The sequence below is a fragment of the Triturus cristatus genome, chromosome 2_2 (assembly GCF_964204655.1).
Source record: "Triturus cristatus chromosome 2_2, aTriCri1.1, whole genome shotgun sequence".
Taxonomy (NCBI): Eukaryota; Metazoa; Chordata; class Amphibia; order Caudata; family Salamandridae; genus Triturus; species Triturus cristatus.
The window spans coordinates 411,133,104-411,149,984 of NC_140582.1; the positions used below are offsets into that span (position 1 = coordinate 411,133,104).

General features: G+C 44.5%; 1 protein-coding gene across 1 annotated transcript in view; it reads right to left on the minus strand.

Moving 5' to 3' along the window:
- LOC146862305 (bifunctional heparan sulfate N-deacetylase/N-sulfotransferase 3) overlaps positions 1-16,881 on the minus strand; it is a 534,449-nt gene that overhangs the window by 494,978 nt on the left and 22,590 nt on the right. Inside the window, exon 2 of the mRNA XM_085641499.1 lies at positions 1,469-2,591. Within this exon, the coding sequence (XP_085497625.1) occupies positions 1,469-2,449 (981 nt within the window). The 5' untranslated portion in view covers positions 2,450-2,591. The remainder of the gene's footprint in view (positions 1-1,468; positions 2,592-16,881) is intronic.

A 16,881-nucleotide genomic window follows, 5' to 3' on the forward strand; every position in this document is an offset into this window, starting at 1 on the left:
TGTTGCTGCTGTCATTACAGGATACCATGCACTAAATCCTATGTCTTGAAAAAAGAAATAATGGTTCAAGGGAAAGAGGAAGAATCTCCTAACCACAAGGAGGTTGTGAGATAGTGCCAGAAAAAAAATATTTTTGGGTGGTATTTGTAACTCTTCCTACAGATCTGTGGATTCTGTAGGCTGACATTTTGTATTGGAGTCGCACAACCTAATCTTGGTCCATGCATTCAGAAATCAATAGTAAAATCCACATTTAAAAAAATATATATATTTTTATAAACGTCTTTTATGGCTGCAGATCTGGAATCCTGCAGAAAAGAACGGTAAATAATGTAGGTACAATCCCTGAAGCAAGAGCCTGCTGGACTGGCTGCAGGTCATGTGCATTGAGAATATCCACATGATTTATTAGGCAAAGGGCCACAGTGTGGTTTGGATAATTGTAAATGGGTGTTGGACCAAGTCACATGCCTGGCACTGAGGTCAACATCCCTAGCATAGACAGTGGTGTAACATAGGCCCCTGCCGCCCCCGTGATGCGGGGGGCACTGAGCTCCAGGGGTCCCCCTCAACACAGTCCCTGGCCAGAGAGCTCTTGACTGAGTCTGGAAGGGGGCCCCTCAAGTTTCGTCACGCCACTGAACATAGAGATTAAGCAAGTGCACAGGGAGTGGACTGCCGGAGAGGTCGGGTGCAGGGCTTACCCACAAACCAAGTCCTGTTACCAACCCTTGCTGCACATAGCAAAGCCATTACCCTCATACAGTAGGGACTGACAGCCTGACGGGCTGAATAACACAAAAGAGCTGGCTTCATGATGGATTGGGCAGAGTGCCTGACCTGAGCCCAAGTACCCTGGTCAATACCTGATACACATGGCTAAAGCTTGTTTGTAGAGGCTGCCGTGTGGCATTGGAGGTTGGGTGCAGGGATTGATTGCAGGCCTCGTCCTGCAGTGAACCTCTGTGGTGCATAGTGGAAAGAAATTCTCAGCTGCGGTTGTTGCATAGTGGGCCGAGTGCAAGGCCAGGCTGCTGACCAAGTTTAACTTAGTAATGAATGTCTTCTAAGAATGGGGTAAGGCTAACAAATGTGAACCATAGAACTCTCACAATAGAATTTTCCAGAGGTCCATGATGACGCAGAGGACGGCACACCAAGATGGCACAGCATGTGTCTTCATTATACCATGAAATTACATTACAACCCATGCATCCACCTTATTTTATAGTACATAAAAACATAATACATTCATGTAGACATTTATGACCATACTGTCAGGTTTATTATAAGCATTTAGTCACTTTGTAACATTTACTACTCAGACCTGTGCTTGAGTGCAAATTCCTATTATCTCCCAGTTGGTCTTACTACTGCCCCAGCATTTAATTTTCTTCTCCTCTTGGATTTAAAAACTTGATCTAAAATATCATTAAGTCGTTTGCTCTGCAGATGAAGTTGCACTTACCTTTACATCATTGACATTCATTCTTGTTCCCTCCTTCCCGACAAAGATGTCATCAATGTCCACCAGCATGTATCGATCAAGCGACAATGTCAGCCTTCTCCTTGTCAAGAAAGAGATGGCATCGATAAATATCAGCTTGTGCAACCAAAAGTTTAGGTTGTTTACAAAGAAAACCCGCTGAATCCCATCCTGGAGTCCAACATCATGAATGACGGTTGCATGGATAGCAGCTTTAGGAATGGGAAGCGGAAGGTTTTCCGAGGGCTTTACTTTGGTAAATACCACGGGTTGATACGCTGAATGATTAATCTGGTAAACCGTCCAGTCGTTGCCAGGTAACGAGCCCCTGTCCAGATTGGAGGATTTGGTAATATGAAGCAACGGGGACTGCGGGTTAATGCAGCAGTTCTTGACACCTACATTGCTATGTAGAGAAAATGAAAAGCCTTTCAGTTGTGTGCCCTGGACGCTGTTCTCACTTGTCTTGTGAAACCCAATAACACCCACACCAAACTGCAGGCAGTACTTATCCAAGAGTTCTTTGTTCCATGAATCCATATTTGCATACTTTTGCATATTTTCAAAGATAATGAGTGCATATCTTCCTCGGTGCTTTTCGGTTAGGACCAGTAGATCAGCTTTTCCAGATGCAATCTCTGTATGGTACTGGAACCGGCTGGATTCTAGGATTGCGATGATATCTTGCCCAAGCTGTGAGTACTGGCTCTCTACAAAGACCAGCACCACAGGGTCGGTTCTAAAAGCAGCAGATGGATTGACTGTGTGGATATCTATTAGTCTATAGGGCAAGAGCGGGAGATCTCCGCAATCCACGTCTGACGAAACCTCAGAAATCTCATTTTCCTGTTTGTATCCATTGTATAAATAGTACGCCGAGATAAGGATGCTCACCATACAAAAGGTGGCAAGCAGGAAAATGGTCCTTTGGAAGTGTCTGTGAAGTTTCATGATAAAACTCATGCTGCGTTCTTGGCTTCAATTTTTCCCAACACCAGGTGGATGGAAATTGAATTTAGTGCCTTTCTCCAGTGCTGCTGTAGTGATTTATGTAACCATCGCAGCACATCTATCCTTCTTCTGAGACTTTCAGAGAAAGTAAGATCTGAAAAAGAAAGCAATCTGTTTAATGTTTATGCAGTGTACTTGTGTCAAAGAGAACAGCATCGTTATATAACATGAAACAACAGCCCTTCTGATGCTGAATTCACAAGCTCTTGCCTGGCATTGCTAGGGTTCGAGGTTAGCTATGTCATCATGCGCATGTTGAATAGATACTAAAAATGTGCCACATGTGCAGGAGGCACAACTGTTTGTGTTCCCTTTTGCTATTACCGAAAAGCCCAGGGCCGCTGCAATTATGCCACAGCGGAGTACCAAATTATCTGACTGGGGTGATTCATTATGCAGCAAGAAAGGAAAATGATAGAGCATAGTGTGGCACATCTTGTGACAGTATCATTTCGCTATTTTTGCATTTTAATCCATATTGGACACTCTGAGTAGTAGCCTCACCTCATTAGTGACCCCCTGATGCACGTGGCTAAAGCTTGGTTGTAGAGGCAGCATTCGTTTGTGACATACACTTGTGACAGTGTAGCACCAGGATATAGAAATCCTTTACAAAGGGCCTGCTGCTACATGGCACCATGTGCAGAGCTTATTAGTGACATTTGGTATATCTGAGACAGAAATATACTTTACATTTGCTAATTATGCAAAATGAGGTACAGTTATATTATATTAATGATGTGGAAAACACTGCAGAATCGTACACTTCCAGAGTTACTGCACGCATTCTATAATGCTGCTTGCATGAGTGCAGAGTTAACAGTTCCAAATCATAGCGAGGCATTCCCTCATGTACATTTGTGTATACCCCGTATAAAAGCGCCACCCCCATGTCAAGCATGAACAATCCACTGAACAGGCATGTTCGAGAACAAGAACCCTGAGTAGACGTGTGCAGTGCCTAAAGCCCACGAGGAGACGAGGCATTAAGAATTCTGGCTGTGGGCCTTACGAAATTGAGTACAAAAACCTGCTGGATGTTTTGGGGCATCTGCAGTGAGTGTTGCAATAAGAAATTGCGCACCCCCACGAAGGGTTTCTGTTCTCCAACAGCAGGGCTGGGGTTCGCTTCTGTCTATGGAGGGATTCGGTAAATTCTCAAGAAGAGGAGGGAAAACCCGCTGGTCCTTGGCATTCTGCCCCGCTATGTGTTCATGCCATTTTACAGTGTTGTGCTGTGTCTGGTGGGCTTGATTCTGTGCAATGATGCAATCAATGCAAGGCCTGGGACAGAACACTGTTACCAGACCATTGTCTGCTGATGCATACTCAAACTGAGGGCCTGCATAGCCCTAAGTAATACGGGCTCAGGTGAGATCAATACATCTCAACATTTGTAAAATATAGGTTTTCTATCTTTCTGTTTTTAATATTTTTATTAATTTTTACTTTCACTAGTTGGTGAATTAATACAATAGAATGTTGCAAAAATGCAACATTAGCTATAACAGCGCACGGGAAATGTGAAAAGAGTCTGTTTCATCCTGCAAAGCACATCCTCTCAAACCCACAGCAATAAGTGTTTAGAGCTGAATTCTATTGCGATGAAACCTGTTCCCCAAATCAATTAATCTTTAGGTCTAGACTACAGACAGCTTTACCTATCTATTGCCAAGAACTATTTCTTTCCAGTATACACATTTCAGGCTTTGGGTCAGCCTCTTGTTCATGATTGGATGGCTTTGTTGTCTATCTCTCTTCACTACTCCTCTTTCAATAGCTTTCTTCTGTATTCGTCGGTATTCCAAATTATTTACAGCCCAGGAGCATTTCAGTCTCACGGTGTTGTGATTGCTAGCTTGTATTCTTCTACTGCTGAACTTGCACACATGCACACATTCAGGAAAATACTTTCTTTTTTTGTGTGTACTCCATATGAGTGCACATCTTCTGCTGTCCAACCCTTGTTCTGCTCCCCTTTCAACCTTCCACCACCAATTCCCCTGCTTTCCTTGTTGCTTCCCCTACCTCTTTCCATCACTTTTTTTTAATAACACCTCACCCCCAATTCATTCTCTCTTGTCCTCCAGTCCCAAGCCCCTACTCCTCGTTGTTGGCTGCCTCTCCTTGTGTAATTTTGCCACTGGCAACTTTTTCACACTTTGTAAGACATTTTTTGATATTTTAATTTACGGATCTAAGATAGGTGTCTGCCATCTTAGATTAGTAAATTAAAAATGGCCACTGGTGTCATGCTGCAGTCTCAGGTACACATAACTGCACACGCATCATGACTCATTTGTGTGCCTGTATGAATGTTCGCAGAGCTACTCCAAGGGATGTGCCAACACTGCTCTGAAAATGAGCCAACCAATTATTATAGGTATGAGGGAAAGAGATGAGTTTTCAATATTTTCCAATGTAGCGGGAGTTTGTTTTAGGCCCTGCTCGCAAGGATAGAGAAGGAACGACCACCAGCTCTCGCCAAATGGAACTTTAAGAGTCTCAACTAACAGAGACAACGACGAACTTAAAACCCCAGAGGTGATATAGTGGAAGATTCTCTTTATCAAGAAGGAGCTCGACTGTAGAAGCCACAGTGCATAAAAATCATAGCTTGAAAAAATGCCCTTCCATAAATAGGTAACCAATGAAAGTCACGCAGCACAGTGGAGACAGAGTCCCTTCCGACAGGCCCTTTATGAAACAGCCTGCGGCATTTTGGGCAATCAGCAGTTTACAGATTAAAAACTCAGGTGAGGCAATGTAAAGGCAGTTAGAGTAATCCAATCTGGAGGTGATCAACAAATGGATAAATGTACTCCTAGTTTCATCTGGGAGGAAATCCAGGAATCTCCACAAGGAATGTAAGAGGACAAAACAGGTCCCATCCATTGATTCCATCTGAGTGTCAAAAGATAATTTGTCATCAATTGTAACTCTCAGGTTTTTAGCTGATTTCACTGTAGTTGTGGCTTTAAAGCTAAGTCTTTTAGCCTTCCTTGCGGGGTCCCTCAGTGATCCTCGCTAAGTCCCACTTTTTTCGATCTATATGTTGCACGCTCACTGATCCCATACATTTGTGCAGCTTTCATGTGCTTTCTTATGTGGACGACAGACAGACTATAGTAGCTATCTCAGACGACCTGCCACTAGTGGCCAACAAATTTAATCTCTGCATGGCCAGAATAAACATCTGGATGAAGGAAAGTGTTCTTAAACTGAACATTGGGAAAACTGAGGTGCTGGTGTTTGGTGGGGGGGGGGGGTAAGAATCCATCTGGTCTGTTAGCTAGTGGCAAGAAGAATACGGCCCATTACCCACTCCATTTAAATCAGCAAAGATACTTGGGGTGGTGTTTGAGACACTTTTTAATTTAGAGTTACTGGTCAAAGTGGCCCCTAGAACCTGGTTCTATATTATTGAGCCTCTCAGAAATATCTTTCCTTTTATTTCTGTTGAACTGCTTTAGTTTCATCTAGACTTGACTACTGCAGTGCCCTATATTTGAATATCAAGTCCTCCTCATTGAACAAGCTGCATGTGATTCAAAACGCGGCTACAGGCATTGTTATTGATATCCCTAAGCGTGCTCCGGTTAAAGAGGGTATCAAGGTGTCGCATTAGCTCCCTCTTAGGGACTGCATCTTCTATAATGCTATCTCTTTAGCCTTTCAAGCCCTCCAACATAAAGTGTCTAAACATTTCATTGCCCTATTCAACTGGTATAGATATATATCCCTGGCAGGTCACTCAGGTCCTCTTCTGGTAGGAAAGTCAGTATCCATGGATTTTGAAAAGCTAGATGGGGCGGTGGTTCTTTCTCTGGTGCTGCTTCCAGGTTCTGGAATTCTCTGCCTACCCATATTACCAATATGGATTATGTTTTACTTTGTTTATAAAATTCCTGAAAACTTGGCTTTTTCATTACTGGGGGAGAAAGAGGAGGAATATCTTTTGGCCAACTAAAATTGATCCACAGATCTCTTGCTTTTCAAAAAGGAGACTCTCAGTCTTGTCAGTATTACATCGGAGGCGGTTTCTCTGCATCTAAAGTAAAACATCTTTCAAGCAAGCGGAGAAGGAAAAAAGTTTGCATGTAGATGAATGATCAAAAGTAAGGAGCAACTGAGTATCATCCAAATATGAAATGGCAGCCACTTCATGAGATTCAAAGAAATATGCTAACGGGCCCAGGTAAATGTTGAATAGGGTAGGGCTCAAGAAGGAGCCCTGTGACACTCCGAAAGTGAAATTCTTCTTTGAGGAGATATGGTGGCCATCCAGATCTGTTGAGATCTCCCTTTGAGGAAAGACTTGATCCAAAGCCATGCAAATATGTGACAGCCGTTGTAAAAGTACCTGATGGGAGATGGTGACAAACACTGCAGATAAATCCAACAGGAGAATTGCCACACTTTTCCCCTCATTAAGTGCACATTTAATAGCTTCTAAGAGGGTAGACTCAATGCTGTGTTGAGGACTTTTTGCCTTCCTCCTGTATTTTTTCTGACCTGTTTTTGTTGGTTTTCTGACTCTGGGCACTTTACCTCTGCTGTCCAGTGCTAAAGTGCATGTGCGCTCTCTTGTAAACCTAGTAAGATTGGTCTACACCTGTTTGGCCACCTGTTTGGCGTATTTAATCTACCTAAAACCTAAAAATCCCTTGTACAGTGGCATCCCATATACCCAGGGCCTGATAATCAAATGCTTGTGCCACCCACCGAAGTAGCTTCTCAAACCTGTCCCAGGCCTCAGTCGCTGCAGGGCCTGTGTGCGCAGTTTACTGCCACAGTGACGTGGCATATAAAGTGGTTGCCACAACTGAAAGTCCCTTTTTACTACACGTAAGTCACCCCTAAGGTAGGCCCTAGCTAGTCCTATATGCAGGGTGCTGTGTAGGTAAAAGGTGGGACATGTGCCTTAACCGTGTGGCATGTCCTGGTAGTGACAAACAGCCTATTTGGTTCCCCGCTGCTGTGAGGCTGCCTTCTCATAGGTTTGCATTGGGTATTCCCTGAAATGTGCATCAGTGGTAATTTCTGAGATGAGAGGGGTAGTTTTACCATGTTTGGTATGTTTGGAATAGTAGTGATAAATCCTGCTTATTGTTGAAAGTGGATTTGTCATCGCTATTTTAGAAATGTCACTTTTAGAAATGAGCATTTCTGAGTGCGTATGAGTCTTTGTGTCCTGCCTGAATGTGTATTCACTGTCTAGTTTTGACTGAAAGGAGAGGGGGAATGTGAATTCACTCTAGACATTCACAAGGGGGGTTGAAGTGTGTCCTGCCTTTCCTGGGTGACTCAGCTGTATGATGAATGTAAATGTAAATGTAAATGTGGGTGTACTTGTAAAGCGCACTGTGACTCCATGGAGTATCCTGGCGCTCAAGACCGCTGGGGAACCCGTCCTGGTTTTCCCTGTGAGATGGTCCCTTTCTGGGTATCTCCAAGGTGAAACCAGGCATCCCCGGCGTCTGTGGGGGGCCGTTGTAGAGATGAGGCAAGCTTAATGCCCAGAGTTGCCAAGTGTGTTCCTGGTTAGAGTAGGTACCGAGGCGAGAATTATCAAGTCCGTTTTGACCCTGGTCCATGACCCTGCCGCGTCGGGAATGGAACCTTGGTCCCTGGCCGATTCTCTGCTTACGGGTCTGCCGCCTCTAACCAGTGAGCCACACCTCTCCATGAATAGACCCTGGCTGCCTTTAGAGTGGCAAGGGAAGTTTCCCTTGCACCTGAATAGGCCTGGTCTGCATTTAGAGTGGTTGGAGGAGTTGCACCTGCACCTGAATAGGGCTGTGCAATGCTGACTCTGCCCCCCTGCAGTGTGTCTGGGGCCAGGACTTGAGATGTGAATGGGGGTTTTGTGTGCTTCTACACAGTGTTTGAAGTGCTCCCCAGAACAAAGACTTTGAAACTATAAGTACAGAGGCTGTGACCCCTTGAAGACAGACCAGAGGATTGTTTTGCTGCCAGAGGAACCACATGAACTGACTTGCTTTTGTGCTAGCCTGCTGCCTGCTTCCTGCTGATGGTGTACCCCAGTGTTCTCCAGGGGCTGTGGACATTGTGTGCCCTCCACCTGTTCATGTGGTGGGGCTCCAGGGGCTCAGCCGGGCCTCTTTAAAGCTGCCTAGGAATGGCTGTGGGACTCGTGAGTCTGCCCCCCCCTAGACTGTTCCCCCAGTCGTCTTGGGCACTCTCAAAGGGCAAAGGTGTGTGTGGAGCAATTTCCCCTAGAACTAGGAGCTGTGAGGATCAGTGCCGGTTGCGACACACCTGAATAAAGCCTTAGGGAGCATTGATCTTTTTGTGGGAGTCCTGGGCTGTGCCCCCCCACCCCTGTGTGGGCTGCCCGAGACATGGGCTCACACTGTGTCCTGAATGAGAATGAGCACTGACTATTCCTGCCAGCGCTGTGGTCGGTCTGTTGTTAACAGTCAGCACGTGGTGAGCGCTACAGATTCCTTGGAGGTTTGCCCCAGTACAGGAGAGGCGCCGGCCACATGCCGAAAACCCCCTCAGTGGGGCCCCGCCTGCCAGCAAACAAAACGAGGAGAAGGAAAAGTGGCCTCGGCCGCAGCACTGACCATGTTTAGCCCCGCCCATTGCTAGATGAAGCCTTGCGGTCTCTGGAGGAGCTGTGGGTCCTACGGGGATAGAGGAGGGAGAGAGGGAGAGGCCTGCTGCTTGCTAACCAGGCCGACGAGTGCCCTTGCCATTCAGCCGAGCGGGGATGAATCCTCAACGGAGGTCTTACTCAGCCAGTAAAGGTACGGCCTCAGTAATAGCAGCACACTACAGGCAGCTGCTTTGTGATTGACACATGGAGGAGGACACAGCAAGCTTGCCCCGCAGAGATAGGCATTTTGCCCCCCTGCGCTGGTACCTACCTAGGGGGGTGCCGATTGTGCGCACACTTGTCTCTGCTGTCCTGGTCCCAACGGGCCATTTTTCGATCACACCAGAGTGTTTTCGCAGCTCTGGGATAATTCCCGCATTCCCTGCTGTAGGCGGGCAGGTGGACCAGAAGCCTACCGGAAGGCAATAATTACAGTACAACTTATAACGGGAGCCCAGGGGCTGCTCTTGACGTTGCTTACTGTTATTTATGGTAATGTGGATATGCAGGGAGAGATTCCTATGTGTGGTGCCTAACATACCTACTGTCTTTTGTGCCCTGTTTCACTATGCATGTCATGTATGCCTGGTCAGGATCACAGGTATTATCTCAGGAGTTGCTTATATGTGCAGTGATGATGTTTTATGAGGTGTGCACTCTACACATATTTACTTTAGTGTACTACTGGTGTTGTTATGACAATTGCCCGATTGGCAAAGTAACTGTGTAATCTGTATGACATCATGACAACTGCCTAGTGGCACAGTGATTTACGTGATTTTTGTTTAAAGTGTTTTATGAAAAATACAAAGGACATTTTTATATAGCCGTGTGTGGAGTCTCTTTTTGTGGTGTGCCTAGTGTGTCACTGGTGCGTGTGTGTGTGTTGCGCAAATGCTTTACACATTGCCTCTGGGATAAGCTTGACTGGTCTGCCAAGCTACCAAGGGGGTGAGCAGGGGTTATCTTAGGTGTGTAACTCCCCTGCCCTGAATAGAGTGGTGGGCTCTGCCTGGCTTAGGTGCATACCCTGGCCAACCAGAAACCCAATTTCCTAACAAAGACGGAAGACTTGGTATAATGAAGATGTTTATTGGTTTCCAAACAGTTGGATAATTGGATATTGACTTCTTTCTCCATTAATTTTGAAGCAACACAATTTGTCAATAATTGGAGAAACAGGATGGATCGATAGAAGGTTTTTTCAGGAGAGAAATTCAATTGGCATTTTTCCAGCAGGCAGGAACAGAGGCAACCTCAAGAAAGTGATTTAAAAGTTCAGTTAATACTGGGGCAATTAAGGTTGCAAAAAGCAAAGGTTGTAAAGCATCGGAAGGATAGCCCGAGCGACAATGCAGTAGAGCCAATAAGATCTTTGTCAGAGGGATTGGATGAAAGTTATTCAAAAAGCAAGAATCAGTAGAAATTGGTGGAAAGTCCACCATCATAGTAGGCTTACTGGCTTCGTTGATGATAGCAAACCCACAATGAAAACTGTTTGACCTGGCCCTTTTTCCAGGGTTAACCCCAAACCGTTTGCCTTCTTCCTCTAATTTTGTCAGACCTGTTTTTGTTGCCTTTAGGACTCTGGGCACTTTACTGCTGCTATTCAGTGCTAAAGTGCATATGAACCCTGTGTATATTGTAATGGTGATTGGTTTATCCTTTATTGGCATATTTGATATACTGGTAAGTTCCTAGTAAAGGGCACTTTGTGTGCCAGGGGCCTGTATATCAAATGTTACTAGTCGGCTGCAGAACTTATTAGCCACCCACATGAGTAGCCCTGCAACCATGTCACAGACCTGCCACTGCAGTGTCTGCAAATGCAGTTTTGACCTGCCATAATGAACTAGCAAGTGCACTTATGTGCCAGGCTAACACCTTCCCTTTTATCACATGTAAGGCACCCCTAAGGTAGCCCCATATATGTTTTAATATTCATATATTTTCATTTTAAAGTGTATTATGAAATGTTTTTTAATATGTCATTAAATGAATGTTTTTAAGTTTAGTAAGTGTTGTTTGGGTTTTACATTGTTGCACTCTGTTTCTTGGAATTAAAATTGCACCAGAGGGGCGCATATCTATCGATAGATTACATACTTCTTGACCATATTGCCTAGGCATATATACTCTACTTGCATAGTACCCTGCCCTAGGAATTGTACATTTATTGGACAGGGGGCCCTTGTTATTTCTTACCAACCTGTGCCTCTGCCTTCCTGTAGAATCACCATCTGGTTTAAGCTGACAGGGGCCTGTTTGTCCATTCACTGTAGATAGTCACGCAAAGGGAGCTGAGGTGTGTCCAGCATATTCTGATGGCCCATCACCAGGCTTATGGGCCTTCCTAAGCTAGAGTGGTGGGAGGAGTTGTCACTGACACCTGAATAGGGCCTCTCACAATGCTGGAGCAAAGGCAAGGCAAGGTAGGATCTTGTGGACAACAAAAGACTTTCCTTTGAAGTATGCCTTCTTAAAAGGCCAAAAGGGGTAACAGTATTGGATGTAAAACCCCAGACTTTTAGAACACTTCTTGATTGAAGACTCTGCTGAGAAGAACAGCTGAAGAGCTCTCAGGAGGAGTACTGCCCCTTTACTCTGTGTTTCTTTGCTGTGTTGGCCTGCAGTTGCTGTGTCTGTCTGTGGGCAGTGAAAGAACTAGACTTTGCTGTTGAATCCTGCTTTTCCAAGGGTCTGCCAGGGCTTGTGTGTACTTGCTTCCTGTTGGAAGTCTCAGGTTCAACAAAGACTTCACCTGCAGCATCCCTGAACTCCACTGCTGGGAGTTCTGACCTGCAAAGCGGTACCAACTTTTAGAACACTTCTTGATTGAAGACTCACCTACAGACCCGAACCATCTTGGATTTTGATGCATCGCTTCCCCTATTGGTTTGGCCTATTAGTTTGGCCAACGCTTGTCAAAATCTAGGAGACCTAATGGTTTGGCCAAAGCTTGTTAACATCTGTCAGAAGAATTGATTGTAAAGGTGCTCTTACAGTGGTCAGGAAGCAACTTGACTGGTCCTGGGAAATAGCCATATAAATAAATAAATATTTAGATAAATTTAATAAACATATTCAGTTCAACTGTTCAAGTATTATCCATAAGGCACTGTGCAAAATGAAGCCATCCATTTTGGAAGACACACACTGGAGTCAGAGCTTTCTGACTGGTCAACATTTATGAAGTTCATAGGAAACCTGCTGTTAGTAAAATATTATTAATAGGCTTTCTATTTTATATTCTAACAAATGATTATATTTACCTGATCTTTCCGTCATATGAATGAGGCCTCCTAAAAATTCTCCAATGTTCAATGTCAATAATTCTAGACGTGCTTTTGTGCTATTTTGGGAAAACAAAGGTCGTATTGTGCTGTAATTCCAGACAAACCTAATGAAAATATTCAGCTTACAAGAACTTTCTGCACTTTGCGTCCAGATATGTAGATAACTATCATCAGTGGAGTAGCTAGGGGGGAGGGGTTGGTCACTTCTTTGGGAGCGGCGGCGATTCTCATCGGCGTTGCCAAACGCCCCCCTCCACCACTCGTTCTGATCTGTCAATCTTGTCCGCATTTCCCTGCGTATCGCCGTCTTTCGCCAGCACCTCTCCCCCACTCTTACCCGCACTGGGTGGCAACATAATGGATCATCTCGGGAGTCCAAGGCTCTAGCTACGCCACTGATTATCACTGTGGGATAAAATGCTTGCAGTTGGGAAAGATGGTTGAGTGGCGCTCTAAGAACTGCATGTGCATTTCTTTCCTCTTAAATTAATCTTATAGGATAACCCTGCCATGGACATGTTTTATAACACAACACGTTTTAAAGACTGTGGGTCTGATTTAGTGTTTGGCAGGTAGGTAATTTGCCTCAAACGGGACGGATATCTGGTCTGTGTTATTGCATGTGCATTTTATCCTAATGCATTTAATCTGTCGGATGGGATACCCATTACATTTTTGAAAGAGTACCAATCCACCAAACTCTTAACCAGGACTTGTGCCCAGGGCCAGACTGGCCGTAGCAGGCACCAGGCGTTTCCCCAGTGGGCCGCCACTGGGGGGCCGTTTTTGTTACCGGGGCCGGCAATATCGCCCCCCGTAACACAATAGGCCAAAACCGGCCCTAGCACACAGCTCGGCTGCACCCTCCCCCCCCCCAGGGGGTCCCAGTCGAGCAGTTTGCCAGGGCCGTTTTCGGTTCCTAGTCCGGCCCCGTCTGTACCCCTGTGTTTTTCTCCGCACCAATATTAAAATGGCTATCTGATATAAACCTAAGGAATGCTTACCTCCTATTAACCTCAGAAAGGCCTCTTTAATGTTTTTAAATGTTCACCTTTTATTCGATGTTTTCATCTTTCATTTTATGTTGTTTGTTTCCATGACAAATTCTCTGCCAGGCACACTGACGCACAGGTTTGCAGTCAAAACAGAATGTGTCTTGAATATTAAAGTAATTCCGTTCTTTAATTTGAGCTCACATTGTTTTCTTGCCTTTAATTAGAGTCCACGTCATAGCTGTATTTTCATAATCAGATGTACTAGCTCAAGAATCACTTTTAAGCTGCTGTTAGGTTTTTTGAACTGCTGTTCTTGCCCAGCAGATGATTTTTTGTTTTTATGCAGCACTGTCCAAAATAACACAATATCTTTAAAAAATGAATTTGGGATCGAGATCCAGGCAACTAGGATTTATGTGCATTATGAGCACATTTTTGGGGGAAACATTATGCTGGTTTGTGATGCAAGACCACACAAAGTGCTGCTTTTCGGATCTACATTCCAGTGCAAAACATAGAGGTGGAGATTTGTAAGATTTTGCACGGTGTTTGCGTCACAAAAGTGATGCAAACAGTACAAAATCATTTTTTCCTAATTTTCTTTCCAGCGCTAAACAATGAAAAAGTAATGCGAGCAGCGCATAGCGCTGCTTCACATTACTTTGCGCAATGCGGGAGTTCCAAGGGTGGTGCATGGGCTTTCCCATGCAACCACCCAAGGTTTCTCATTCTAAACCCAATTTACTAAATACAGTAGATTGGGTTTAGCGTGAGAAAACTGTGCCCGTTTAAACTAAGCGCAAGGAAGGCAAAATGCTTTCATTTCTCCTTCCTTTTCCAACTTTGCATGCGTGCTGCACTGTGCAGCATGTATACAAAGTGGGAAAAGCTTTTCCTTATGTCTAGTCATAGTATTTTGTACAGGAAGGGTACCCTTCCTGTACAAAACCTATGCTAGACTCACACACACACACCATAGCGATGTGGCAATAAGGTGGTGCTTATCGCTCAGCAGCTGTACTCACCGCCGGCGCAAGGGAAAGGGGAGGAGAGAGCCGTATCATAAAAATATAGCGCTCTCCTGCTCCTTCACTGTTGCGCAACGCAGCGCAGCCTCGCGGGAGTCTGCGCTACGTTGCATGGAGATTTAATAAATCTCCCACATATTGTGCTGGAAAGTAACCCCAAAGTATCAAAAAGTAGTGCTCCTTTGTGCTAAGGAAGCTTACCAGGGCCGGACTGGCCGTAGCGGGCACCGGGCGTTTCCCTGGTGGGCCGCCAGGGTGGGGGCAGGTTTTGAGCCTTTGGGGGGCCGTTTTTGTTACAGGGCAGTTTTTTCAGCATTGCGGCAATATCGGCCCCGTCACAAATTCAGCCGAAATGGCTCTGGCAAACACCCCGGGTGCCGGCCAAGCTCTTTGCCAGAGCCGGTTTTGGTTCCCAGTCCAGCCCTGAAGCGTACCATGGGTTTTGACACAAATGTATGCCTGGCATCACACACCCTTCTACTACAGTGCAAGTTCAAGGGTGTGTTCTTCAATGCAAGGCAGTCTAAAGTGTGCCAGCGCAGGGGGAGGGCAGCAGTGCCAAATCTTGGTAGATGTGGCGGCTGTTCTGCTCTCTTCCTTTCACACAACACAGCACTGCAATGGTGTTGCTGCTGCAATCTGTGAAAAAAGTAAATCTGGCTCTTTGTTTTTGCTCAAAACCATCACTGAAGAATTTCAGTTCTGGCAATAGGATCAGGCAGGTGCACACTGTGGCAAACCACCACTTGGCTCTGAGCATGAATGTTTTCTACAGAGCAGCAACGTGCACACATGCAAGGCACTTCAACATGGGCATTCATACACTAATCTGAAAATTCATAGGTTTTTGAGCTCATGGCCACAGCCAATGCGCACTGCCTCAAAGCAAACCTCAGCCACTGAAATGAAAATCAAAGCAGGTCGTGCTATCAGTATAATTCACATGCGTTTATCAACAGGTTTGATCTGCTCTGCACATCCCACCCCTAAGCCAACCCGTGACACTTAGATATTGCAAAGTAACGAACTGCTTGTGGACTTCCTGGAAGTCATAATAACAGTCCTTCTTCTACATGCAAGGCAACGTAGATTTGGCAATGACAAAAAACACTACATGCATGAACCTGAGCCTGCTGCTTCGTATCTTATTTAACAAAAATGAGAAGGATTGTTTGTGTGCTTTTAGTCTTTCTGACATGCTGTGTGCATGACACCCATCAGAAACATCAAACATTTATTAAGCAACAAGCGCTGCTCCCGTAATGAATTCTCAATGTACAGCTGCCCAAAGACTCTAATTTTCTGAATCAGCACAGTTTGTTATTTTGAATATATACGGATAACCGTGAGCCGATTACTTCTTTTGGCCTCATCTTCAATTGTCAACCAATATGGGAACTCTTTCCATTTCCCCTTTTAGGAGTTCAGACAATAGGTTATAGAAGGAACTGGTTGGGCTCTTTACACTTTCCACTACCTGCCACTAATTTACTTTGGAGAAACAGAATGTTTCATGATTTGGCTCACAGGGCCATGCCGCATTGTTGAAGAAATGAAGAAAAATAGAAAAAGGACAAACAGAGAATAATTGATGGTCTTTTTCAGTGCAACTTTGCCGGTGCAAAAGAATAAGAGTTAATGCTAGCATACATTTTCAGTCAAAATACATTTAAGTGTATCTTGAACTGCAAAAGGCGTAATATTTAGAAATGGAGCTAAACTGACCATTCTGAAATAGTTTTTTCAAAACTCATGAAGCGTATTCTGCCACAGATACAGACACCGGAAAGGGAATTGATTTGATACAAATTTGCAAAATTTGCAAAATTACACCTAAATGCTAACTTCACACCTGACTCGAACCGTGCAACGAGGACAGGCAGATCCAGTTTCTGTGATATAGGTTGCATTTTGTGTATCTTACCTCTAATCATCATCCCTAATTTATTTTTAAATGAGAAGTTTACTCTCAGGCTCAGTACATGTCTCTGCCTTTAGTAAGTCTAATTGAAAAGTGACCAGGTAAAACAGAAACCACATGGTACATCAATGCGGAGCAAAAATAAAATGGATCCTCTATTTGGCATTTACAGCTAGGTCTTCATTGATAAGGCAGTGCATATTCTGTAGTAAGTGACCACCAGTTTTTCAGGGGCACCACTGTGCTGCTAGTGTCAGATTAATTATTTGCAGTAAAAGGACAACTATGAAAAACAGACTATGTGTAGTCTTTTTACCATGCTGACGAGTTCTAAAACAATGCCTGATAGAAAGCCGCCATCGAAACCCATTGATTTATCAGTGTTTCTTAGATGCTCACGACATGCTCTTGAGTATGAAACTCAGTACAAATTTTTCTTTCGAGTATGTACCATATGATCCAATATTTTCAAACTTGACAATTCACCTTCTTTGACGCAAATACTGCAGGCATATTTTT